The sequence below is a fragment of the Ogataea parapolymorpha genome, chromosome VI (assembly GCF_000187245.1).
Source record: "Ogataea parapolymorpha DL-1 chromosome VI, whole genome shotgun sequence".
Lineage (NCBI taxonomy): Eukaryota > Fungi > Ascomycota > Pichiomycetes > Pichiales > Pichiaceae > Ogataea > Ogataea parapolymorpha.
The window spans coordinates 1272528-1297714 of NC_027861.1; the positions used below are offsets into that span (position 1 = coordinate 1272528).

The 25187-nt window shown below is 53.8% G+C and overlaps 15 protein-coding genes across 15 annotated transcripts; 10 read left to right on the plus strand and 5 right to left on the minus strand.

The window, feature by feature from the left end:
- Positions 1-54: 54 nt before the first annotated feature.
- On the plus strand, positions 55-532 carry HPODL_01849 (brain protein 44; the record flags this gene model as incomplete). Its single annotated transcript, XM_014078376.1, has 3 exons — positions 55-117; positions 159-173; positions 242-532. The coding sequence occupies 3 exons, from the start codon at positions 55-57 to the stop codon at positions 530-532; spliced, it is 369 nt and encodes a 122-aa protein (XP_013933851.1).
- A 41-nt stretch (positions 533-573) lies between these two features.
- Positions 574-2211, minus strand: HPODL_01850 (Transcription factor tau subunit; the record flags this gene model as incomplete). The annotated part of the gene is made up of 1 exon (XM_014078377.1): positions 574-2211. The coding sequence occupies one exon, from the start codon at positions 2209-2211 to the stop codon at positions 574-576; it is 1638 nt and encodes a 545-aa protein (XP_013933852.1).
- A 112-nt stretch (positions 2212-2323) lies between these two features.
- On the plus strand, positions 2324-4366 carry HPODL_01851 (Transcription factor BYE1; the record flags this gene model as incomplete). The annotated part of the gene is made up of 1 exon (XM_014078378.1): positions 2324-4366. The coding sequence occupies one exon, from the start codon at positions 2324-2326 to the stop codon at positions 4364-4366; it is 2043 nt and encodes a 680-aa protein (XP_013933853.1).
- A 231-nt stretch (positions 4367-4597) lies between these two features.
- HPODL_01852 (60S ribosomal protein L14) lies at positions 4598-4996 on the minus strand (the record flags this gene model as incomplete). The annotated part of the gene is made up of 1 exon (XM_014078379.1): positions 4598-4996. The coding sequence occupies one exon, from the start codon at positions 4994-4996 to the stop codon at positions 4598-4600; it is 399 nt and encodes a 132-aa protein (XP_013933854.1).
- Positions 4997-5535: 539 nt separating this feature from the next.
- Positions 5536-5823, plus strand: HPODL_01853 (uncharacterized protein; the record flags this gene model as incomplete). The annotated part of the gene is made up of 1 exon (XM_014078380.1): positions 5536-5823. The coding sequence occupies one exon, from the start codon at positions 5536-5538 to the stop codon at positions 5821-5823; it is 288 nt and encodes a 95-aa protein (XP_013933855.1).
- A 13-nt stretch (positions 5824-5836) lies between these two features.
- Positions 5837-6634, minus strand: HPODL_01854 (F-actin-capping protein subunit alpha; the record flags this gene model as incomplete). The annotated part of the gene is made up of 1 exon (XM_014078381.1): positions 5837-6634. The coding sequence occupies one exon, from the start codon at positions 6632-6634 to the stop codon at positions 5837-5839; it is 798 nt and encodes a 265-aa protein (XP_013933856.1).
- A 229-nt stretch (positions 6635-6863) lies between these two features.
- Positions 6864-8144, plus strand: HPODL_01855 (uncharacterized protein; the record flags this gene model as incomplete). The annotated part of the gene is made up of 1 exon (XM_014078382.1): positions 6864-8144. The coding sequence occupies one exon, from the start codon at positions 6864-6866 to the stop codon at positions 8142-8144; it is 1281 nt and encodes a 426-aa protein (XP_013933857.1).
- A 378-nt stretch (positions 8145-8522) lies between these two features.
- HPODL_01856 (uncharacterized protein) lies at positions 8523-9479 on the plus strand (the record flags this gene model as incomplete). The annotated part of the gene is made up of 1 exon (XM_014078383.1): positions 8523-9479. The coding sequence occupies one exon, from the start codon at positions 8523-8525 to the stop codon at positions 9477-9479; it is 957 nt and encodes a 318-aa protein (XP_013933858.1).
- Positions 9480-9971: 492 nt separating this feature from the next.
- Positions 9972-10844, plus strand: HPODL_01857 (uncharacterized protein; the record flags this gene model as incomplete). Its single annotated transcript, XM_014078384.1, has 1 exon — positions 9972-10844. One exon carries the CDS (start codon positions 9972-9974, stop codon positions 10842-10844), a length of 873 nt encoding a protein of 290 aa, XP_013933859.1.
- Positions 10845-10963: 119 nt separating this feature from the next.
- Positions 10964-13124, plus strand: HPODL_01858 (elongation factor EF-1 alpha subunit; the record flags this gene model as incomplete). The annotated part of the gene is made up of 2 exons (XM_014078385.1): positions 10964-11231; positions 11257-13124. 2 exons carry the CDS (start codon positions 10964-10966, stop codon positions 13122-13124), a joined length of 2136 nt encoding a protein of 711 aa, XP_013933860.1.
- Positions 13125-13131: 7 nt separating this feature from the next.
- Positions 13132-14112, minus strand: HPODL_01859 (uncharacterized protein; the record flags this gene model as incomplete). Its single annotated transcript, XM_014078386.1, has 1 exon — positions 13132-14112. The coding sequence occupies one exon, from the start codon at positions 14110-14112 to the stop codon at positions 13132-13134; it is 981 nt and encodes a 326-aa protein (XP_013933861.1).
- A 63-nt stretch (positions 14113-14175) lies between these two features.
- Positions 14176-16149, plus strand: HPODL_01860 (sorting nexin 3; the record flags this gene model as incomplete). The annotated part of the gene is made up of 1 exon (XM_014078387.1): positions 14176-16149. The coding sequence occupies one exon, from the start codon at positions 14176-14178 to the stop codon at positions 16147-16149; it is 1974 nt and encodes a 657-aa protein (XP_013933862.1).
- Positions 16150-16171: 22 nt separating this feature from the next.
- Positions 16172-18511, minus strand: HPODL_01861 (uncharacterized protein; the record flags this gene model as incomplete). Its single annotated transcript, XM_014078388.1, has 1 exon — positions 16172-18511. The coding sequence occupies one exon, from the start codon at positions 18509-18511 to the stop codon at positions 16172-16174; it is 2340 nt and encodes a 779-aa protein (XP_013933863.1).
- A 185-nt stretch (positions 18512-18696) lies between these two features.
- On the plus strand, positions 18697-21600 carry HPODL_01862 (uncharacterized protein; the record flags this gene model as incomplete). Its single annotated transcript, XM_014078389.1, has 1 exon — positions 18697-21600. The coding sequence occupies one exon, from the start codon at positions 18697-18699 to the stop codon at positions 21598-21600; it is 2904 nt and encodes a 967-aa protein (XP_013933864.1).
- A 314-nt stretch (positions 21601-21914) lies between these two features.
- Positions 21915-25175, plus strand: HPODL_01863 (Essential subunit of the Pan2p-Pan3p poly(A)-ribonuclease comple; the record flags this gene model as incomplete). The annotated part of the gene is made up of 2 exons (XM_014078390.1): positions 21915-21932; positions 21963-25175. 2 exons carry the CDS (start codon positions 21915-21917, stop codon positions 25173-25175), a joined length of 3231 nt encoding a protein of 1076 aa, XP_013933865.1.
- Between the last annotated feature and the right edge of the window lie 12 nt (positions 25176-25187).

Sequence of the window (25187 nt, forward strand, 5' to 3'; positions counted from 1 at the left end):
AAAATTGAGGAGGAAGTCGAAAATTTCGATACCTAGGACCGAATATTGTTTACTATGGCCACGGCATTCAGAAGATTTCTCAATAGCGAAACGGGACCTAGAACAGTCCATTTTTGGGTAGGTAGAGCTGACTGCACAAGGTTACTAACATTTCACAGGCTCCCGTCATGAAAGTAAGTGAATATGCGAAAACGAGACTCTTGTAACTCTCGCTTTTCTGATCGTCCTACTAACAACACAGTGGAGTTTGGTTTTCGCAGGCGCCAATGACATGGTGAGACCTGTCGAGAAAGTGTCGGGAAGCCAGCAGCTTGCGCTGTTGGCCACCGGTGCCATTTGGACGAGATGGTCGTTTGTGATTCGCCCGCAAAATATGCTGTTGGCATCCGTCAATTTCCTGCTTGGTACCGTCGCGGGATACCAGGTGATCCGACTGTACAACTGGAGAAGAACGCTGGGTGACTCCCCATTGGACTCCTTCAAGTACATCATCAACGGAACGCCCGAGGCCAGCAGCACTACACCAGTGTAAACAGAAGCTTAACATTATAGATTCCTTAGCCAAAAGCATACTTACCGTCTACCAGCGTCCATGAACGATTCCTGCTTGAGTAGGCCTGTCAATTCGTCCAGAATGTGGCTGTTCTGAGAGTTGAACACCTTTAGCCGTGTGATCAGATCGTCCTTGGCAATGTTGGTGTCAACGGCTTCTGGTTGCTCGTTTTCTTCCTCATTGTCGTCATCTTCACGCGGCACTAGGCCTTTGTAATCGTTGAATGGATAGCTGGTCCTGGTCATTATCGCTTGCACTTTGTCAACATCAAAGTTTTTTCCCTTATCAATACATTCCAGCTTGTATTTTATAACTCCCCGGATTCGACACACCGTTACCCAATCGAGCCATCCCGTGGCTTCCAGACACTGGTCCTGGATATGGGCATCTTTCAGGATTTTCCTGACGTCCTCATCCGCCATGTCTCCAATTTGGAACGAAACGGCACACGTAGGGCTCACTCCGTCGTAGAATAGCTGTTTGGGCACTTTACCTATACCGAGCTGGCTGATTTCGGAATCGGGATCGTCAAACTCGGCCTCGTGGCTTGCCAGCGTCGGTGGCACTACGAGCGGTTCCTCGCCCGCCTCCACCATTCGCTCCATCTCTGTCATTGTAAACGATTTGCTGCTCATTCTGAATGCCTCTACCTGATAATCAACAGCTTCTTTATGTAGCGTTGGATCGTAGCCCAGCTTAATGTACGACTGTCGCCAAGGACCCTTCTTGGTGGTGAAAGCAACATACGGCAGTGCAAACCTCAATTGAGGTCGTAGGCGCGATGGTAGCATCCAGCTAATATGTCTTCGTAGCCAAATCGGTTTCATGTCAAATAATTTTTTCAGGATCTCGATGCAACGCAGCAGACTGAAGGCTGGCGAATCCGGCACCAGACGCTCCAAACCGCGCTCCTTCAAGCTTTCCACCTCCTGAACACACCTGTCCAGCTCTTTTTGGAGTGCTGGATTGTATGATGTTGGCACTTTTTCTCCCCAGTCCACGAATATAGTGTGCAGCTTGACACTGTCCCGAGTCAGCTCACCGTTCTCGTCAATTAAGAGGTTTCCAACATATCTGTAGTTATAAGGAATATCCACGCGCGCGTACCTGACTAGCGGCGGCAAATCGAGATCTTTGTTTTCGAACTTGGACTGCACCTGATGGTCTTTTTCAATGTAATCCGCAAACTGCTTAATTTTTTCCAGATCGGCTTTCCCGACAGAGTCCAGAAACTGGTTTGTGAACGGCGAGTTCTTGTGAACAGTCTGGAAGTCGGCAAGCTGGCGGAATTTATAAGTTTTGTTGAGAATCCCTTCCACGCTAGAGCCGTAGGTGATGTTATTTTCCTCGCATTCTTTTAGAGCGGCCTGCACGTTATAGTTGTGTTTCTGGAGCACTTTCTTGGGCAGACTCAGCCTCATGAGCATGTTCTCGGTGGTGTCACACTTCTCAGAGGAGACAGGATGCGAATATACGTCGTCAGGCCGCAGTTTAAGCTCGAGTCTCATTTCTGGCTCGATAAAACATTGTGCTATTTTCTCTCGCCCGCCCACCATGCCAATTGCCTTTGACACGTTCTTCACATTTAGCGGGTACTCAATGGAAAGATAGCTCGGGACATTGAGCTCGTATTGCGGCGCAAGCTCGTTGAAAGGCATAGCACGACAAACGGTTTATTTATCTATGTATTTATTTATTTCCTTCACCGCCTCCTGCGCCACACGAAACACAAAAATTTCGAAGGCAAGCGTAAAAATAATCAACAGAAGCATGTCTACCGAGATAAGGCGCTCTTCTCGAAAGACCAAGGGAGTGAATTCCAGACTTGAGGATCTTGACAAGATAGGCGAGCCTACTCCACGTCCAAAGAAACGGACAGCAAGCTCGAAAGCCAATGGGCAGAAAAAGAAGCAGCTCAAGAAGGCAGTGAAAGTGCCCGAAAAAGAGGAGGTGCGCTGTCTGCCGTGCGGGTCCCACGATCTGAATTACAACGAGGACGAGGACGAACGCGGCGTGATGATCCAATGCGACAAGTGCGAGACGTGGCAGCACGCAAAGTGCATGCTTGGAACAGACAACGAGGACAGTATACCGGATGATTACGTTTGCAACCTCTGCGACCCGGGAAACCCCAAATACCAGGACTTGGAGCTTGCATTGAGCCCTGATGATTACTATAAAGAGCGATTCCCCGACAGAATAGACGAAATTGACGACCAGGAGGAGGAAGATTTCGAAGACGCGGGTGCTGTTTACGGTGAGAGCGACGAGGAGTACGACGGGAACGGCGAGAAAGAGGAGGAGGACGGAGACGAGGAAGAAGAAGAAGAAGGCGACGATGCAGACGATCCCGAGGAGCCAGGAGAGCTCGAGGAGCCGGAAGAGAAGGTCAAGAAGCCCGTGCGGAGACCACAGAAGGTGGTTCGCAAAAAGGTGGACAGAAATAAAACGAGACAGTCTGTGGTGAGCCAATTTGCAAAGAAACTACAAGGCCACATTCCGGAAGACCACAAATTGCTTGAACAAATGGATGTGAGCAGTGCGGCAGAGGAGATTGCCAGCGGGCTGGAGAACGCGCTATTTGAAGCGTTTCCGCCTCCAAACAAGCGTTCCGAATCCATGTCGCCGGGGTACCTCAACAAGTCCAGAACGTTGCTTTTCAATCTCGATAAATCTAACCTGAGTGACAAGGTGTTGTCTGGACAGTACACTTACGAGCAGATTGTGCATCTGACGCCTGAAGAGATGATGCGAGACGATTACAAGGAGTTTGCCGATGCGGTGAGAAAGCAGAGTATCAACCAGTCGGTGATCACAAACACTTTGGAGAAAGTGAAGATCAAGCGGACGCATAAGGGAGAAGAGATTGTCGAGGAAGATTACCAGTTTGACGACATTGACTCGAGAACGGCGGACGAATCTCGTCTGAACGAAATTGAAAAATTACAAGAGGAGAAAAGACTACAAGATGAAGAGAACGAGGCGAGTGCCTCGCCTCCTCCTACGGCCAATCTGAATGCCAACATCATGACCACAATTGCTAACGACTTTGACGATGAAGAGCAGGAACAAGACCAGACTGGAGAGGGGCCTGAGGAGACTTTTGACAACGATGACGATTTCGACAAGATTCTGAATGGCACAAAAGATGTGGTTCCTACGCCGCCAGAATCCCAAGCCGTTGTCAACGACGACGAAGAGGACTACGATCCGGCACGCAACTTTGATGTGGACGAGACATTGTGGAACGGTATCCTGAGCTTTGCTCCTGTCGCCGACGTGCAGACGACCATCAGATTTCACGCCGCTTCGACATATGATAGCACCGAGGACAAAGTTGCCAAGGCGCGCAAAATTGTGGGCGACTTTGTCGCTCGCCATAACCGGCTTGACATCGAGGGACGACTGGACGCTCAGAAAGCGGTTGGCTACCTCTGGGAAATTATAAATACTAGAGACTTGTATTTAGTGGAACTAGTTCCATTTGCATCTCCACACCTCTCGGAATTCGAGAACCAGCAGACACAGACACAGTTCAGAAAACTATGGGAGTACTTCAACTCGCGCAACAAATACGGAGTCATTGCCTACAAGCCCGCATACATCAAGGACAGCTATCTTGTTGCATTGGACACTACAAGAACAGAGCAGGAGGGATTGCCAAGATACTTCAGCCACTTTAACATGACCAGCCTCCACGGCGCCCGCGAGCGTCTGTTTGCCGTGTTTGTGGCAAAAAAAGACCTCTCGGCAGCACCCTCAGGCGCGGCCACAGCCAACCTGGACCAAATCCTGAGCGGATTGGCAGCCTGATCACGTGATGTCCGACTACTGAAAGATGGGTCAGAGCGGCCTGGCCGTTCTTACAACTGCTGTACAGCCAAACTGCGTGTCTGGATACACACGCATTTTGTCCATACTGTAAACTACCCTGTATACTCAATACCAATTGCTTCAGTTATTTAATTAATGAAACCGTTGTACATCAAAGCCTGTCCAAAGTTTCAAGGCTTTAGCTTGTTTCTATTTCGACATAATGCTGGCTTAGGCCTTGGCAATAGCCTTCTTCACAGCGTAGTTTCTCTGTTTCTTCAACACCAAGACTTGGAATCTTTCAAAGTCTGTGAGTTGCGATCTTCTTTCTCTTTGGGCGATCTTCTTAGCCCACGAGGTCTTGGCCCATTTGGCGTCGATGTCTGCAGCAGTCCATTTCTTAGAGACGGTGGCGGTTCTTGCGCCTCTTGGAAGGCCTTCGAGGACCAATGGGGTCAAAACGGTCTTTCCGAGGGAGATGGATTGTCTTTGGATAGCTGGGCCATCAATGAGGACTCTCTTTTGGTCGATGATCTCAACGATGGTGGCGAGCTTGTTGTTCACGAGAACGACTCTGCCGACTTGGACGAGTCTCCAGTTGGAAGCCTTGACGCTGGTTTCAGTAGACATCGTAAGGTATACTATGTGAATATTAAAATTGTTTTCAAATTTTTCAAAAACTTTGTAGACTGAGGTGTGCGGAGGGAGCGCCTGGGACGCTGCAAAGAATTTGCCCGCCGATTTTAAAAATCACCGGGCGGTGTGAGGAGTCGCCCGGTGGAACCCTTTTGGAGATCACGTGATCCTTCACTCTCTTAAATTGTCCAAAGCTTTCTTTAATCCTCAGCTTGTATTTTCTCTATCGTATTCTACAAACAGTGCTCGCATCAATTGATGCTGGGCTGACTCTGCAGACGGTAAGTGCAACTGTGATGACCGATAATTTGCGTTTGAGAAATAGACATCCCGGAACACGCCTAGTTCCATATAGGGAGTCTATATACCATGCGACAACTTTCTTAACTGAGATTGTGCTAACGCTTAGGCATACGATTGGCTGTTTTTGTGCTGAGCATTTTGGATAGAGCCATAGATCAATCGGGATCTGTCGTTAATTCTATATAATTGTAAGCATCTTACTTAAGCAGATTGATTTTTTAAGCAATAACATGTCCCGTGCTGCTGGTATCGAGCAGGAGAACGACTCCCAGTTTAATCTCCTGGCCAGCAAAATCTCTACGTTCAAGAATGTAGCCAACGATATCAACAACTATGCGCAAGAGGACTCCACCACGCTATCCAACGTGTCCAACGCCATGAGTGCACTGTTTGAGAACGTGAAAACAACATCGACCAAGCTGGGACGCGTGATTGCCAGCAAACCGCAGACGTTCCGCATGGTGGTTGTTGGAGTGTTAGGTTTCTTCATCATTTACACGTTATTGAAATTAATATGACTAATAAGCTATTTCAGTGTCTTCCCCCAACAACGTCCTGGCCAAGTTTATAGTTCCCAATGGCATCTCCCCATCTGACTTTCGACCGGTTAATTGGCAGCTGTCTTCTCAGGTTCTTGAAGAGGTCTTCGTTCAAGTTAGCGAACTTGCTGAACACAGCGGTCTCGAAAGCGGTCTCGGCCTTGGCTATGGTGTCCACCACGGAGGAGCCGGCCTGTTCGCTGACCTTGGTTCCTGAGTTCAGAATCACGTTTCCGTCCTCATAATAGTGGATCTTAACGCTGATTTCCCCGGTTAATTGTTTGGTGCTCGAGTTGTACTTGTAGAACGATTGCCATCTTCCATTATAGAAGTTTGCGTCGTTCAGATTCTCGTCCACAATTACGAAGTAGAAAACTGCCGGGTCGCTTTCGTCTGCAATCACGAGCGACTTGTAGAAAGTCGGATAGTGTTTGGCGCAGTACTCGGCGAATTCCTTGTTGTAGCTTTCAACCTCGTCGGAAACTGGAGTCTGGCCGGCTTCGACGTCTATCACCTTGAGCGCGTCGAAATCGTAGTCAAAAGTGATATTGAGCACCGGGTCGAAGAATTTGGCGCCCTTCTTGTTGTATTTCGAAACCAATGCAAAGTCGCTGCCGTTTATCTTGACGAGCTTGAAGTCCTTGTTGAGATGGAATTGTTCCAGGTTCTCAGCAATGATCCTGCGCGAATCTTCCTTGTTCAGCAGTATTTTGATGTCATTGATAAGGTTAAGATTGTTGCCCGGAGGGGCATCGTCGATCATCGACGCAACGATAGACTGCAAAGACATGTTGACTACTTTTTTGATGTGCTATCATATTTATACAGGACATCCGTGCACCAAGGGGCCCAGCCAAGATGGTAGCTACAAGAGCCTATGCTAGGGGTCGAGAAGGCAAGTGCGCCGGCCCAAATCTATCGTCTCGAGTCGGTCCAGGGACTCATCTGTAGCACAGCCCGTCGCCCAATATTCAGGCAACCTCAGACCAGATATTTGTGCGCGCCAGATTCTTTCTTTTATGTCGCAGCTACTTCTTCAGCTCCCGTTTGAGCTGCAGCAGGCTGTTCTGGAGTACGTGGGCTCAAAGGCCCTGATACAGCTGCTTGACCACCCGGTATTACACGATCCCGCATTCCAGGCGCTCAGAAAGGGGATCGTGCTGATTCCCCAGGAGATCAAGCGATCCGACATGTGCAAAGTGGACATGTCGGTTTTGAGCGGGTCTTTGGACTATGCGCGGTTAAAACGGTACATCAAGGCAAACAAAGTGAGTCTGTTTTATGTGGAAATATACTGGAAGCTGGACTTGTCAAAAATCGAGTTCGTTTTGGAAAATACTGCAGGAATCAAAATCGGGTGCTCGTATCTCGAGGAGCTGTATGTTTTCCGCAACGGCAAATATTTGGACAAGGTGCGGTCGCTGAAGGGTCTCATATTGTGTTTTGGGCTGTCGAAACTCAATACAAGCAAAGACGTTCTGACGCGACTAACGCATCTATCAGAAATCGATATCTGCACGAGCTCCACAATGTACCATTCCAGAGAATATGAGAGAATCCTGGAGAACATCATTCGCATCAACCCAAACATCGAAACTGTCAAGTTGCGCATCGACACGCTAATTTCCACGCCACTGCCGGCGTACCTGCAAACGGTCAGCAAAATGAAAATTAAAAAGCACATCAGCATAAATATGAAGGATCGGTCACTGCTAGGAGCACCAAATGGGCGCTCGGGCCGGACGATATTCAACAGCATTTTTTCGGCCATCAAAACAATCGGTCTTGATAGCATATACGAGCTGGACCTGTCGCTGAAAGAAGAGCTCGACGCTTCGCATCCAGACCTGTCCTGGCTAAATAAAATGCACAGCCTGAAAAGTTTGTCGATCAAGGTGGTGGGAGATAAAGCGCAGAGCTGCAACTATGTGATAGGGCTGGAGAGCAAATATTTGACGTCGCTCGCAATCAGCGGGATGCTGCTCACGCAGAGCGGCATAGGGTTCTGCAAGCTGGAAAACCTGAAAGTTCTAACATTTTCCAATTGCACGTTTTCCACTGCAGCCTCAGATCTTCTCAACACGGGCTTACCTAAACATCTGGAGAATTTGTGCCTAACCAACTGCAAGTTGGACTGGCACAAGGTGACGTTTCCCAAACAGCTTGGCAGAATCTGCATACTAAACTCCAAGCTGATCGAGTTCTCGACGGATATTCGCTCTCGGTTCAACATAGTGCCATTGCTTTCGGAATTTATCAAAATCTACCATCTGGACCGGCAGTGGGCGGGACGAGCATAGTGTGGGTAGTCAATACATAGAGAATAATAGCTTATCTGGCTTTGGCCAACAGTGGCACTCCTGTTCAAGGAGATATACATTTCCATTTTAGGATAACACGGGTCGTGGAAAAAAAATTCTCTCCAGTAGCCACAGCAGATAAGCACAGGGAACATGGAAGGATTATTGCAAGGGTAATTAGCAAAAGGGCACGACTTGGGTGGAAAAATTGGGAGAAACAATAGGGCGGGACAATAATAAGCATTGTATTTTCGTCCAATGATCTTCATTTAACGCTCTATTGATTGTTTGACAATCGGTTATATTAATCTGCCTTTGTGGTGACAGTATATCAGCATTCCGATAAGCCTTCCTTCCAAAAAGTTATCCAGGAACTTTATGGACCAACCTTCGTCTTTCGCAATGGCCAACATCTACAGCTATCGTTCTGAACTGGACAATCGCCAGGGCAGCTCGGAATACCGCCATTTCGAACCCTTCTTATCCTCATCGCATGAGCTCATAGACCCTATCCAATATGACCTCATGCCAGAGCTGGTCTCTGATGTCAGGATCCCCCAGCCGGACTTCCCAACTGAGCTGCAGGACACACAGCTCTCAATGGAGTCGCCTGTCTCGTCGTCGTCGTCGTCGTCGGTGTTTGACGTTCCACACTTCCCCAATTTCACCTTCACGGAAATGGACGACTACAAGTTTGGCGGGTACCAGGAGCCTGCCAAACCACAAGACATCGAGCACGTGTTCCACACGCACCGGGAATACGACAATGTCGAGACCATAAACACTGTGGAGCTGACCAAGCCCTTCGCCACACAGAAATACGCCAGCAGCTCGCCTGTCCTCAAATCGCAAAAGGACGAGGACCTGGTCGAGACAATCGAGACCCGCGAGCCCGGCGAGCCACAGGCTCAGTCGCCGAAAAGCCTTTCGCTGGACTACGACGACCGCAAAAAGGATAATAAATACAAGAAAATCAGCGACTCGAGGCTGTCGCTATCGCAGCTGTCGCACGTTCTGCAGCTTCCTAACGATATCCAGGAGACTGCAAAGCGGGAGAAGCAGATTTTGAACATCTTCAAAAAGGACCTTAATTTCCCGTTGGGAGAAAAAACATGGATTAGAGACACCCCTGCGGAAGAGAGACAGGCTCTGATCGAGAGGCTGTGGAAACTGGTGGAGATGAAGTACCAGTATGGCTACTCCAAGGAGACGTTGGCCATAGTGATTAGAAGAGCAAGCTACTATCTGATGCAGGGGAGACTGAGAAGAGAACGGAGGCTGGAGAAAAAAAAGCACGGCGAGCTGCCTTGGAAACGCAAGTCCAAGAGCTACTGAGGATCCCAGTTTACATTGTTTGTTAAGTCGTATTTGTATTTTCCTGAGCTAGTTTGGTGAATTCCAATTCCAGAAAACTGTATAGGAAGATATTTCCTATAATAGCTGGTTTTTCTCTTTTGGAGAACTGCATTGTTGGCCGAACAATTCCACGTCGTGAATCGAAGATGGAGAAAAAAAAACACAATGCGGTGACACAAATGTCATTTATGTGTAGAGCCCCGCTGCCGCAAGGGTCTAGGCCTGGCCCAGAAAAGCCGATCGCGAGACAAAACTTTCTAGACCAACCCATAATTTCCTCCCGCATCGAGCCGCTCGCTCTAATGCGCAAACTTGTCCCTTTTAATATTTGGCCGTGGTACAGTCGACATGATAGAAACTTTTCCCTGGAGAGCAAAGAAGCCGACTTATCTATAAAAACACATCGTTTCCTTTAGCAGAGCCATTTATGCCATTTCACATATAACACCCTCATTAGCACCGTTCCTTTCCATGAGCACACAAGGGGAGAACCACAAACCACTGAGTTTCAGACGATACACGTCGAGCCCCTCCAACAAGCGAATAAAGCTACCAAAACTCGAGATTGATCCGGTCCATATTCATGATCTAGAGGACCAGTTCCGACATTCGAGTCTCGAACCAAACCCCGATCTTTTTCTCGAGTCCCCGTCCGACACATCGACCTCCGCAAACTCTCCTTTGAGAACCCCGCCGGACGAGCAGTTCACCTACGCCGCAAACAACATTTACGATTGCTTTCTACGACGCGACTCCACCCAGTCCATCAGCTTTGGCAGCCTGTGGTCTTCGGAATTCGGCCCGCACAGATCCTTCACCACGCTTTCGTCGCCCGGAAGCAACATCTATAGACATTCCGAGCCCAACCCGAATGATAATAAGCCGAGGATTTCCGAGGAGTTGCTCACGCCAACCTGCGACCCAGCGCCCAACCAGTACAAATTTTCGCACGACCAGGTCAAACGTCTCATCAGAGAGATCCATGGCGTCAAGTACGTGCACGAGGATCTGCCCATCCCTACCTCCATCAGAGAGGAAGACGAGGCCATCAACGTTCTGGGCCAGCTCTCTGTCGCCAAGCTCAAGGGCCTCAACCAGATGAAGATCATACAGTGGTACTGTTGCCAGTGTGGCAAGAGCTACGGCGATCTAGACCATTTTGTCGTGGAACGCAGCCAGCTGAAAAACGCGGGCCCCAACGTTTCTGACGACGAATACTGGAATTCCATTGCCGACCAGCTGCTGGCGAAAACCATTAATCGGTTTGATTGCAATCGCTGCAACCACATGATGTGTCCCTACTGCATAAAAGCTCGAGTCAGCGACTTGCTGAACAAATCATGATACCGCGGGTTTTGCCCAGCAATTTTAATTTTCGCCCAGGGCCCAGCTCGGGGTGTGTACGACACACTAGTTTTTTAGCATACCTTTAATATTTATTTAATATTCCCTATAGTGAGAATATGGGGGGCTTCGATGACGACGACTTGCACGATTACGAAAACGAGGATTTGGGGTTTGACGAAGACGCGTTGAACGATGACGAATACGACCAATTGTACGACGCTCTTCCCAAACTCAAGGCCCTTGCGAAGAATTACCAGGTCGACGAAAAGGCGTTGAAAGAAATCCTATGGAGCAATTATTTCAGCGTAGAAGACTCCTTTGAGGAGGTGAAGCAGAACTACAAGCGTGAGTATGATGAGTACGTGTGGGTGGTCCCTGACGGTGGTCCCAATTGGATTCTAACAAGTAGAACGGCCAATGTCTAAGCTGGAGCTGCTGGCACAGCAACGCAGAGAACGCACGGGCCTGCGCGGGCTCAGGAGCGAGGGCAGAGAGGGTTTGTCTGGTCTTCTTGGGAGGGTCAAGGATACGCCAAAACGGGAGAGAGTCAGAAGGCCTAGACCGACTGAGACCAAACAGGAGGAGCAAACTACTGCTCCAAAACCGGATGAACAGGGGGTTGAGGAAATACAGAAACCGGAGGAGACCGAGCCCATCTGCCTACTTCCTCCGCTTCCGTCTACCACATCATTTAACATACTGACTACCACTCCGTCCAGCCTAATTTCTCTCCTTTTTGTGCGCCCCACAGAGCCACCGTCTCCGTTGCCCAATATCAGTCTATATACTAACTCCGATCTAGCGAAGAAAGCCGCTGCAAATTTTGCGAAGCCGGGCCCCGACGACCGCAAAGTGGAGAATCTCACAGAGAAGGTGGCTAAGATCAAGATAAAAGAGCCAAAGCCGGTGGCATCGAAGCCGAAACAGAAAATTAATATTGACGCAGAACTGGCGAAGAAAAACAGCAAGCCAAATTTGTCGTTTGTCGTGATCGGCCACGTCGACTCCGGCAAGTCCACGCTGATCGGCCGGCTGCTATACGATCTGGGCATTGTCGACTCCAAGACGCTGCACAAGCTCACTAAAGAGAGCGACGCGATGGGCAAGTCGTCGTTCTCGCTCGCCTGGATTATGGACCAGACGCAGGAGGAGCGTTCCCGAGGCGTCACCGTCGACATTTGTCAGACACAGATCGAGACCCCAACGCAGAAGTTTACCATTATCGACTCTCCGGGCCATAAAGACTACGTTCCGCAGATGATCAACGGTGTGAGCCAGGCCGACCTAGCGGTCATGAACATCGACGCAAACTCGTTCGAAAGCGGTTTCAGCAACCAGGGCCAGACCAAAGAGCACCTGACCATTGCCAAAAGTCTCGGCATCGAGCGGTGTGTGGTGACTATCAACAAGCTGGACGTTACGCAGTGGTCGCAGACGGTGTACGACGCGATCTGCGACCAGATTAGACAGTTTCTAGTCGACGAGCTGGCGTACGACGCGGCGAACCTGGTTTTTGTGCCGACGTCGGGTTTCCTCGGCGACAACGTTGTCAAGCCAAGCAAGAATCTGTCGTGGTACACGGGTCCGACGCTGATGCAAGTTTTAGAGCAGGAAAATAGAGCAGTCAGTCACGTGGTGGACAAGAAATCGCCTTTTGTCATGGTAATCAGCGACATCCAAGAGTCCAGCAAGAACGATGAGCTGGTGATCAGCGGGCGGATCAACTCGGGCATCATCCAGCCCGGCGAGAGCGTGAGCATTTCTCCGAGCCAGGAGGTGGCCGTCGTGGACTCGATCTCGATCACGGCGTCGAGCGTCGGGTCGTCGGTGATCAAGCACGATCTGCAGAAACTTGCACAGGAGGGCGAGTTTGTGGAGCTGAAGCTGAAGAAGCTGGCGTCGTGTGAAAACATCAAAATTGGAGACGTGGTGACTTTGGCGTCGAACGTTCTGCAACCTGTGAAAAAATTCAAGTGCGAGCTAAACCTGTTCAACATCGAGCGGCCGCTTCTCGTGGGCACGCCGTTCGTGCTGTTCAAGAACGGGATCTCTGTGCCGTCACGGCTGAGCGAGATCGAGTCGATCGTGACGAAAGACGGCAGGAGCAAGAAACGGCGCCATCTGAGCTCGAACAACAAGGCCGTGGTGGTGGTAGAGCTGCTCGAACGAGAGCTGCCCCTCCTGACAGTCGCACAGCACCACAAGCTGGGCCGCGTGGTGGTCCGTAAAGACGGGCTGAGCATCGGCGCCGGGAAAATCCTCGAGCTGGTGGCATAATATTTCGTCACAGTATATAGTCTATAACCAGCAGCAGGAAGCTGAGAATTAGAATTAGGTAGCTGAGGTTCTGGCCGGACCGTTTCGCTCGCTCGTTGGCCTTGACCAATTGTGTGTTGCCCATCTTGAGGTTGGCCACGGTGTCGTCCTGGTGCGAGCTCAGCACGGAAATGGCGTCGTTCTGAAGATGCAGCTGTAGATTGATCTCGTTGATGACCGAGGATATCTCGAGCATCGACTGCTCGATCTGGCTGACGCTCTCGATCTGTGCGTTTTTCATCTCCAGCAAAATCGACTCGTTCTCCTGTGATAGCTGCTGCAACTGCTGCTGGTCCAGCCCGGCAGTCAGCTCGCCATACTCGCTGGAAATGGCCTTTTCGGCGACCCCGTGCTCCAACGGCTCGTACGACTCCCGCTGCAGGTACGTGCTGGCGTTGAGCGTTGACCTTGTGAGCTCCTTTTTGCGCTCCATCCGCCGACTGCTGATGGAAACAAAATGCGCAGAGATCTTGGTCAGCCGCAACCCGAGCGACTTGAGGATGTTGGCGCGGATCTCGATGACTGTATTGTTGGCGATCGTGACGGTCTGGCCGTACTCGCCCATCGTGAGCAGGTTTCGGCCGAGCTCTTCGACGGGGTTGCTGGTTTCGAGCTGTTTGTCGAGCAGCTCGGCATACGTTCGCAAGCTTTCTAGTTTTTTGTTGAGTATGCCCAATTGCACCTTGAAATTCGTGTCGATCTCGTCCTTGTCCGCCTCCGACAGCTTTTTAGAGTTGCTCAGCAGGTAGTCTGTCTGGATCTCCTTGATAAACGAGCCCAGCTGGAGGATCATGTTGTTGAGCTTGATCGAGTCCTGAACAAACGTGTTCCCGGCCGTCAGCTTGCTGTGCCTCGGCGGCTGTTTGCCTGCTGGCCGCGGGCCCGACAGCTGCAGCTCCTGCTCGTAGATTGCAACACACTTGAGGAAAAAAGGAGTGTGGTCAAACATACAAAATAAATGCAATTACACCTTGCTCCAAAAGTGGCAAACCGATATATTTTTTATTTATTCATGAACCATTTCGAAGAGGAAAACGTCTGGAACGACGACGCCACGCCGGGCGCGGGCCAGAGCGTGAGCGTGCTGTTTAATCCGGACGACAACCCGTACGCCAGCGAGTTTACCGGCGCAGACATGGACGAGGTTGACTTCCGCACAGAGTCGAACATCTACAACGAGCTCACCGACACGATGCGGTCGGTCCATATCGGCAAGGAGGAGCTGGAAGAGACCGCAGAGCGCACAGACAGCGGAGGTGACCCGGAGCCAGCGCAGGAGCCTGCTGAGGATGCAATTGACGAGACACAGCAGGCACTGCAGATCGAGCAGGCCAAGCAGAAGAACAAGCAGCTGCTGTCGTCATTGGTGGCCGGCGAGGAGGAAAACAGCACGTGGGCGCAGTCAATTCTGTCCGACACGCCCAATGCCGACGAGCGGCTGTTCACGGCCGGCAACGAAGGCCCGTTGGACGGCGTTCTTGACTTCAATGCTCCTAAATCGCCGCCAAAAATCAGCGATGACCAGCCAAGGCCAGAACCCGTGACCTCGCCAAATAAGAAGACCAGAGTGTTCCGTCCACGCAGGGCGCGTCGAAAGAGCGCGGATACCGCCAATGCGGCTGATCCGCTGTCTACCAAGACGGAAGAGTCCCAGACAGAGTCTGTGGGGTCGAGGAAGGAGAATCTGATTGCGGCGGTGGACAAGCCGCTTTTCGATATCAAAAGAGGCGCCAGCCCTGTGAAGCCGTCGCTCAAGACGCCTGCGACGCCAGAGCCGGCAGACCATTTTGAGATTATTGTTGGCGACCCGATCAAGGTTGGCGAGCTCACCAACGCGCACATCGTGTACTCGATCACAACGAAAACCAAGTCGAGTCTTCTCAAGAGTGAGACGACGACGGTGACTCGGCGATACAGGGATTTCCTCTGGCTGTACAACCAGCTTATGAACAACCATCCCGGCTACATTATTCCTCCGCCGCCGGAGAAGCAGGCGTATGGCCGTTTTGACGAGAAGTTCATTGAGAACAGACGGCTTGCGCTCGAGAAAATGCTCAACAAGATCGCACGCGTGTCCGTTTTCCAGAAAGACTACGACTTCATTGTGTTTCTGCAGAGCGAGCGGTTTGCGGCCGAGTCGAAGGAGCGGGAGTTTATATACTACCATGGCGGCAGCAGCGGAGACGACCAGTCGATCAGTGCGGGTGACGACGGCGCGAACGACTTCTCAGCCTCGTCGATCATCAATACGGCCACTGGCGGCTCGAACGGCGGGTTTCTGAGCTCGCTGATCAGCATCAGCACGCCGAAATATGTGGAGAACGACCAGTTCATCATCGAAAAGCAGAACTATATCGAGAGCCTGGACCAGCAGCTGCGGTCGCTGTCGAGGACGCTGGATATGATCGTCGAGAAGCGCGAGGACGTGATCACGTCGATGAACGAGCTGATCCTGATTATCCAGGAACTGGCCGATCTAGAGATCAACGCAGAGCTGAGCGAGCTGTTTGCAAACTACGAGGAACTGCAGTCGAAGGTGAAAGAGCTGCTGGAACGGACAAATTTGCAGCAGATCCTGACGCTCGGAACGACGATCGACGAGTATATCCGGACGATCGGGTCGATTCGCAACTGTTTCGAGATGCGGTTCAAGCTGTGCACCAACATTGTGAATTTGCAGAGCCAGCACTCAAAAAAACAGAAGAACCTCATCAAGTTCAAGTCCAAGAACCATAACCAGTTCGACAAGATCAAGAAGTACGAGGATGAGCTGGCCAATATGGAGAACACGATTGCTCGGCAGGAGGAGTTCAAAACCGAGTTCAACAAGAACTTCAAGCGCGAGCTCGACAAGTTCGAGTTTGAGAAGGTCGACGAGTTCCGAAGCACCATCGAGATCTACTGGGAGGGCCTGATCGAGAGCCAGAAGGAGCTGATCGAGCTTTGGGAGTCGTTTTACGATAAATGCAATTTCCAGGATGAATAAGATTAAATATAATACACATGCATCAGGCCAGCAGGACCTCCCAGTCCCACTCTTTCATGACGGTGCTCCAGTGCGACCAGCTGCCAACGCGCTCGTCGTCGTCGTCGGGCGGGCCGTCGCTACCGTGGACGGCCACGTTGATTTTCCGGCTCAGACTCACAAACGAGTCGTCGTCGTCGTCGTTGTCGTCAGTGCCGTCGTTGCGCGACTGCTGCGCCTGCGCTCTTTTACGCCGCAAAATGTCTTTGCGCGTCCACACCTCCTTCACCACCTCCAGCGCGCGGTCGATGCTGCCCAGCCACATCTTGGAGCTCAGCAGCTCCCAACGCGCTTTGACCCACTCGCGCTCCTCGCCGGGCTCTGCCTCGCACGACGCCACGAGAAGCGGGAAAATGTGTGTCACACAGGTACGCGACGAGGTCGGAATCGACGCCAGCAGCATCATCACCTTCTTGGCCAGGTTGTGCGACGATTTGGACGGAATCTCCGGCACAGCTTGGTGTAAATACAGCAGCGTCGAGTACCGGTACGCCTCGGCCGTCGCGACGGTCGACGCCAGGTCGAACAGCGGGTCCTCGACTTGGTAGTTGCGCAGCGCCGGCGGCCGCCAGCGCTCCAGCTCCTGCTTCAGCTGCACAGCCTGTGTAATGACGCTTAATGAATTGCGCGACTCCTTGCGGACTTTCTGCACCAACGACGCCACGTTGCCAATCACGGGGAACAGTTTCTGCATCACGCCGAGCAGCGGGTCGATATCCTGCGTGGAGGACGCGTGCGTCGCTTCGAACCGCGCCACGAGCGAGTTGAAATCGGTCGCTTTTTTCTTGCCCGGAGTCTCGCCGTCGTCGGCGTCGTCGGCGTCGCCCGTCGCCGTCATTCGCGCCAGCACGTCAAAGTACATCCACGTGTTGAACAGGAACTTGAGGTCACTCTGCTGCGGCGCCTGTTGCGCGCTCAGCAGCCGCGTGATCATCGTCCGTGCTCCGCGTAGGTGCCCGATCCCCGTGGTCACGTGACGGTCCCATGCCTCGCTCATGGCCAGCGCGAGGCACGCGGCGAGTGCCACGTCGGGCGGGATAGTTTTGTCGCTGAGGCCGTGCACAAGCTCGACGATGGCGTTTTTCATGTGCGTCATGCCCTGCGACCGCAGCTGCTGGTCGCCGCGCGCGAGATGGAAGCACGCCATTGCGCTCACCGCGTTGCACACCACGGGGTATTCTTGGGTCATGGGCAGAAACAAAGTGCGCCATGGGTTTTCGGACGGCCCGTTTTTGATCGACATGATGGCACTGGTGTACGTTTCGTATGCGCCGAGGATCTTGAACGTTTTGTCTTTTATTTCGATGGCTCGTGGAATGGAGCTTGGCGGGCTTTTAGTGAGAATATGGTGCGGCGCCAGCGCCGAGTGGCCGTCGGGGCTTGACGGCTCCGAGCGGTCGAGACACGTGAACGCGCTCACGATGTTGGAGAAGACGGGCGACGCGGGTGTGCGCGCGTCGTCCAACGAGGTCAGCGGCGACATGGGTGCCAGCGGCGAGTTTCCGGTGCGGAAAACCGAGCTGTATGTCGGGCTGGCCACCAGCTGCTGGTACTCTTCCATGGCGGCCGGGTTCTTCTCCAGCTGTGCCAGCAGCTTGGGCGAGTCGAGCCGGCCCTCTGGCGTTGTGACGCTGTTGAGCAGGTCGTAGAGTACGTTGCCCGGCACGAAACGCGATTCTCTGGGTAGGGCGTCGTGGTAGAGACTCAGCGAGAGTCCTGCGTCGCTAAATGCGGGACTAGCGGCCAGCAGCGGCGAATTACTGAGCGGAGCGTCAGACAGTATGCTTTCCTCCTCTCGCTTGATGGCCGGCTCGTCCTCGCGTTTTTCCGGCGTGCCCACGGAGTGCACGGACGGCGTTCTGGCCGCAAGGTCGGTTAAAGTGGACGCGATCGACGACGCCAGATCCGGGTTGCGGCCGCTCGCCATGAGAGCATTGGCTATGGCGATTTCCTGCGTCGATTTCCCCGTCATCGACAACGTGGCGGCCTCAAGCGCCTTTTGAATCACCTCGGAGGGCAGCTGGCGGGTAGCGGCGGCGTCCTGCTCGGGACCTGGAGCCGGCTCGTCGACAGGCTTGGTGTCGGGCAGATCGTCGGAAGATTCAGAGCTCTTGCGCGAGGCGCGCGACGACGACTCGAAAGGTGCGGTCTGGGTAAACCCTTTCCATTTGAAGCGGGTCTGGTAACCCCCACAGACGATCTTGCGGCGAATACAGTTGGCACACGCAGGCTTTTCCTCACCACACTTGAGCCGCTTCTTCTTGCACGTGATGCAGCCGTTTCTGGACTTGTGTCGTTTCGCCTTTTCACTGGTGGACGACATTGCTTGCAAACACAAGACAAGACCCAAATAGTTTGCCAATATTCAACAATCGACAGCCTGTAGAAATGTCATAGATTACTGATAAGAGCCGCCTGCTGAAAGGGGAAATTTATTCCACCGCGCCAGCTCGGAGGAAAATGTTCGGGCTGTGCAAAGAAAAAAATATACGTGAAAAATTATTTTCAATGAAGTCTGTGTACCAGGTCGGGCCCGTGTGTGCCCTGACCGTTTTCATGGACAGGTACCTGTTTGCTGGCGAGGGGCCGAACTTGGTGGTGTACGAAATAACCACCGGCAAGCAGATTGTATGCCAGCCCGTCTTTTCCCGCAATAAGATCCATGGAATCAGTGTTTTTGGCTCAGATCTGCACACGGCTCAACTCTGTGTCTGGGGCGGTCGAACGCTTGCACTATTGGCGTGGCGGCAGCTGCTGGAAGGCGATATTGATGAGCTCATGATTGGCGACTGGATCAAGGACGCACAGTTTTCACTGGACGGCGCCGTGGTGTACTGTCTGCATTCGCATAACGTCGTGGTTGCCGTCGACGTGGCAAGGAAACGGCTCTTGGAAACGCGCAGTTGCGGCGAAAAAAGCATTCTGTACACGGGGTGTCTCCGAGTTCTGCCCAACAGGGTGCTGGTGTGCGCAGGAACCGTTATGGACGGCATTCTTGTGTGGAGCTACGACGACTGTCAGGTGGTGCACAGACTGCAGGGACACATGGGCTCGATTTTTGGTCTGTGCACGAGCAATGACGGACGCTGGCTGGTCAGCTGCTCGGACGATCGGTCGATCAGGGTGTGGAATTTGGGCTCGGGCGAGCAGGTGGCTACCGGCTGGGGCCATGGTTCCAGGATCTGGTGGCTGCGAGTTTATGCCGAGGAAGAGGGCAAATTTAGTGTTCTGAGCGGCTCGGAAGACTTAACTTGCCGCACGTGGCGGTTTGAGCAGGACAACGAGGCGCTGGAGCCGGTCGACGTGTTCGAGACGCACACTGGTCGCAACGTCTGGAGTGGCGCAGTCTGCGATGCTCTGGGGCTGGGGATCAGTGGCGGTGCAGACGGTGCGATCACAGTCAGCGATCTGGCCGAGACTCAGCGCGAAGGGGCCGTCAGCACGGCATGGACGCTGGAGCAGATTGCAGAGCAGACCGGTGCGACGTTTGCACGTGACGAGATCGTCAAGGAGTACTATGACACGGGTTCTGAGCTGGTAGCTGCTACCAGCCGCGGGAAGGTGTTGCGGTTGCGGAACGGCTTGTGGGAGCTGGTTCTGACAGATACGCGGTTTGAAAAGTTCTCGCTGGTGCGTGGATTTGACACTGGCGTTGTACTAATTGCAAACAAGATGGGCGACTTGCTGATTTTGGGGGATGGTAGCACTGCAGAGCAGAAGATAAAGTTTGAGCGCGGCGTGCTGAGCAACATGCTGACAGCGACTAGAAATGGCCGGCAGTTTGTCTTGGTCGAGAACGTGTTGGAAGAGCCGCTGGTGTTACTGGAAATTGCCCAAATGACCGTTGTTTCGGAGCGCAGACTAAGCAAGCCGGCCGGAAAGTTTGCGACGAGCGCGTTTGACGTGGACGTGGCGTCCGGCGCGGTGGTTGTTGGGTCGCGATTTGCAACCCTGGCCGTTTTTCTGGGTGATGAGCAGCCCGCAGAGCCCCGAGTCTGGCGCAACTTCCTCAAAGGTGACACCGTTTCGAGCGTGGAGATTTTGGATTCTGCATCGCTCGAGACGCTCGTGGTCATGAAGGACCGCGAGTATGGCGTTGTGCGGTGTGCAGGAGAGCTCGAACTGCTGCAAACAAACCGGCTCCAGCGCGGGTTCCTCGAAGGTGGCTATTTCGAGGACGGCGACTTGTTGCTGTACGGATTCCGCTCCGATACGTTTTTCCTGTGGAACGAGACGAAACAGCTTGAGCTGCTGCGTGAGACGTGCGGCGGGCCCCATCGCCAGTGGAGCTTCCGCCACGGCAGCTGCGGGGGCCACCGTCTTTTCTACACGCGAAGCTCGAGCGTGCATTTCCGGCAAACCGGCGCGCGCATCGCGCCGGAAACTCTGCGCACCGGGTTGCACGGGCGCGAAATCCGGTCCGTGGCCGCGTGCCAGACCAGCACGGGGCATCTGCTTGTGACCGGGTCCGAGGACACTACGGTGCGGGTGTCGCGCCTGACCGTCGACGGCAGCGTCATCCCGCTCTGGTGCGAGCGCCAGCACGGCTCCGGGCTCCAGGCCGTCCATTTTGTCAACAGCGACTACTTTGTCAGCTCCTCGGCCCGCGAAGAGGTGTATCTGTGGAAACTGTGCGACGAGAAGTACGTGCGGCTGCATCGCACGATCCGGCCGCGCAGCAGCAACCCAGAGACCAGGGTCATGGACTTCGACGCCTTCGAGGTGCGCCAGCACGGCCGCGTCGCCGGCTTTTTGCTGGCTGCGGTGTATTCGGACTCGAGCGTGCGGCTGTGGTACTACAGCTACGAGCTGAACACGTTCCGGCTGGTTGTGGAGGACGTCTACGCGAGCTGCTGCGTGCTACGCGTGCGGCTGGTGGTGCTGGACGCGATCTACGTGGTTTTGGCAGCCACCAACGGCCATCTTGCTGTGTACAGGGCAGGCGACGGCGACGGTGTGTTCGACGTCTGTGGCGGAGCCGTCGATCTTGTGGCGGTGCCGCGCCAGGCAGCGGAGGTGCCCCAGTTGGAGCAGCTGCTGATCAACCAGCAGATCCACCAATCGTCGATCAAGTCGTTCGACCTTGCCGTCGACGGCCACACAGCGCTCATTGTTACCGGCGGCGACGACAACGGCATGGCGGTGTCGACGCTCGACTTTGCGGCCGTCGAGCTGTCCACCACGTACGTCGCCAGCACCGCCTCGTCGACGATCACCGACGTGGTGCTGTGCGGGCCAAACCGCGTGCTGACCACGTCCGTGGACCAAATGGTGCGTGTGTGGCGGGTGCCGCAGCTAGAGCTCGAGACAGAGCAGTACACCACGGTCGCCGACACGGGGTGTGCGTGTCTGGCAGGGGACTTGGTGGTTGTTGGCGGAGCCGGGCTGGAGGTTTTCCAAATAGACATATGACAAACGTATATTAGTATGAACAGAGTAGACAAGGGACAGTCACGACTGTCTCTGCTTGTGTTTTGGGTTGGCCTTGCACAGGACATATAGTCTGCCTTTGCGTCTGGCCATGTAGCATTCCGAGCAAAACTTCTTCACCGATGTGCGCACTTTGTATGTTCTGATAAATCCAGCGACGTCTGCAAACAGCGGCCGCGCGTTTCTGAAAAGGGCCAGTCTTGAAAGCATGTTGGAATATAATAATTTTTGATTAATTTTTGATTAATTTTGTCGATATAATTATATTTTTTTGGCTCGAGGTGTTTATTTAATTAATGGACGGCTGGCGTGAAGTAAGTATCTGTCCCCCCACCTAACCGCAGCTTATTTGCGTCCCCGGCATCCGCGTGCCCAAGAGCCTGCCATATGCGCCGCAGGAGCAGGCCAACAAGATCGTCACCGCGCTGCTGTTCGACGACACCCACGAGCTGCTCTGGCTCGGGGACTCGCACGGATACGTGTACTCGTACGAGGGCCTCAAACTTGGGCTGTACTGCTCGTTCCGCGCACACAGACTGCCTGTGCTGCAAATTCTCAACCACAAGAAGGGCATTGTGTCGCTCGCCGCCGACGGCGTCCGTTTTGGCACAAGACAGGGCCTGACAAAGTACACCGTCCCGGCACCGGCAGACGTCCAATTCTCGTCCATGGCGTACACATCCAACACGCAGACGGAGCTGCTTGTGGGTACGAGCGGCAATCTGCTGCGTATCGACCTCACCAACGGCACGGTGTCCGGCCGCCTCGAGTACGCCCACCCCGTGCAATACATGCAGTCGAACCTGCGGTGCGTGGTGCTGGGGCGTGCCGACGGCGCGGTGGACATCATGGACCCGAAAACGTGCCAGGTTCTCAAGTCCTGGAAAGCGCACTCGGCAGCGCTCTCATCCATGGCCGTCAGAGATAACGTGCTGGTCACGTGCGGCTACTCTGTGCGCAAAGACCAGTATGTGCTGGACCCGCTGGTGAATGTGTTTGATCTGCGCAAATTGAGTCTTGGGCTGCCTATCGCGTTCCCCGCGGGCGCTCTCCAGGTGCATCTGCACCCAAAGCTGCCGAATGTGGCGGTGATTCTGTCGAGCATGGGCCAGATCAATTTCATCGATATCTTCGACCCCTCGCGCATCCACCTGTACCAGGCGGACCTGAGCGCGTACGTGACGATGTCTGACATCTCGTCGACGGGCGAGTGTCTTGCCTTTGTCGACGCGCTACAGACGGTGCATCTGTGGACCGACCAGCTGCTGCGGCCGCCCAGCTTTGCCGTGCTCTCCCAGGAACCCGTGCGGGCATCGTTAGACGTGGAGCCTGTGCCGCGCGAGAACGCGCTCTCGTTCGAGTCCGACGCGCCGTTCAACTTGCTCAAGCTGCCGCGCTACGAGTCGATGCTGCTGTCGGCGTGGCCGGCCGACATGAAGTTTGAGGTTGGCAAGCTGCCGCGGCCGATCGAGCCCGAAATCCTGCGCGACGGCAAGACCATCAACGGGTTCACCATCGCGCGCTACGACCCGCAGAAGTACGGCCCGCGCAACCGCGCCGTGCGCCACGAGCTGCTCACCGCCCGCAGAGACACCGACACGCTGTATCCGAAGTTTCTTAGCGAGCGCGAGGATGACTACGACGAAAACGAGGAGAAAATCCGCGCAAAGCGCGAAATGATGGCCAACGCGTTTGTTTACACACCCACAGGCAGCGACGTGCCCAACGCGTTCAAAAAGACAGACATCTTGTACAGCAAGTTCGGCGTCGACGACTTCGACTTCACGTTCTACAACTCGACGCAGTTCTCGGGCCTGGAGTCGCACGTCGACAACTCGTACACCAACGCGGTGTTGCAGCTGTACCGCTTCACCCCGGCGATCTTCAACTTCGTCGTGCGCACGCTCGCCGAAGACGTCCAGTACGACGACTGCATTCTTGCCGAGCTCGGGTACCTGATGGATATGCTGGTCAAGGCGAACGGCCGCAACGTGGTGGCCGCCAACTTCCAGAAACTGTTCAGCTCGCTGCCGCAGACACGCCAGCTGGGACTGCTCAGCGCCGACGGCCGCGCACGTGACGACCACGGCCAGCGCAAACTCGTGCAGCTGTTCAACAAGTTCCTGCTCGAGCAGCTCGCGCGCGACGAGACAGACCTGTATCGGCGGCCGGTCCCGGAACACATGAACGAGCTGTGCGGCATCGCCGCCCAGACAACGCTGCACTCGTACTTCTGCTCGTTCCAGCACGTGAGCACCGCGCACGTGTACTCCCTAGACCTGAACGTGCTGCCACCGCCGCCGCTGATCCCGGCCGAGTTCACCATCCTCAACTATCTGGAGGCCGCCGTGAACAAGACGTTGCAGCACAGCATCCTCTGCGACGTGTGCAAGAGCTACCACGCGATCGAGGCGGCGCTGCGCATCGGCCGGCTCCCGCGCGTGCTGATGCTGCACGTGGACCTGGACAACGAGCAGCTCAACGAGGTGCGCAGTTTCCAGAACTGGCTCGTGCCCGAGTTTTATACTACTGCGGCCACCGGCAGGCCGATCTTCCGCTCAGACCCCGTGGCTGGCGCAGGCACACGGTACGAGCTCGTGGGCTATGTGGCGCAGATCACGTCTAGAGACAACACGAACCACCTGGTGACGCTCACACGGACGCCAGAGGGCGAGTGGTACTTGTTCAACGATTTCCTGGTAACCAGAATATCCAAAGAGGAGGCCCTGAACCTCACGTACTGGTGGAAGCGGCCGGTGCTGGCGGTTTATCAGGACCTTTCCGAGCGCGAGTTTGACTACGACGGATGGAAACACGTGATTGACGACTCGATTCTGTACCGTGACCATTTCGCGCAAGGCACGCGTGAGGGTAAAATCATCGAGTACGAGCTGCTGACGCGGGCAGAGGCTCCGAAGCCGGGCACACTGGTGGCTATCGACGCGGAGTTTGTGCTGCTCGCTCCCGAGGAGTACATTTTCCGCTCGAACGGGGCCAAAGTGCTGGTGCGGCCGAAAAAAGTGTCTCTGGCGCGAGTGTCTGTGATTCGTGGCGAGGGCCCCAAGGAGGGCGTGTGTTTCATCGACGACTACATTTTGACGGACGAGTCGAAGATAAACGATTACATCACGTCGTTCTCGGGCATCGAGCCGGGCGACCTGACCCCAGAGAAATCCAACAAGACGGTTGTCACGCTGCAAACGGCGTACCGCAAGATCTGGCTGCTGCTGAACCTGGGGTGCGTGTTTGTGGGCCACTCGCTCAGCGGCGACTTCCGCGCCATAAACATCCAGGTTCCGCCGCAGCAGGTGCGCGACACGGCGGAGCTGTTCTATTTGAAGCGCGAGAAGCGTAAATTGGGACTCAAGTTCCTGATTTACCAGCTCTTCAATGACAGAGTCCAGACGGGCAACCACGACTCCATCGAGGACGCGCACTCGGCGCTGCGGCTGTACCGCAAGTATCTGGAGCTCAAGCAGTCGGGCGAGCTCGAGGAAACGCTACAACGGATATATCTGGAAGGACAGTACTCGCGGTTCAGAGTGCCGTCGAGCTAATAAATATACACT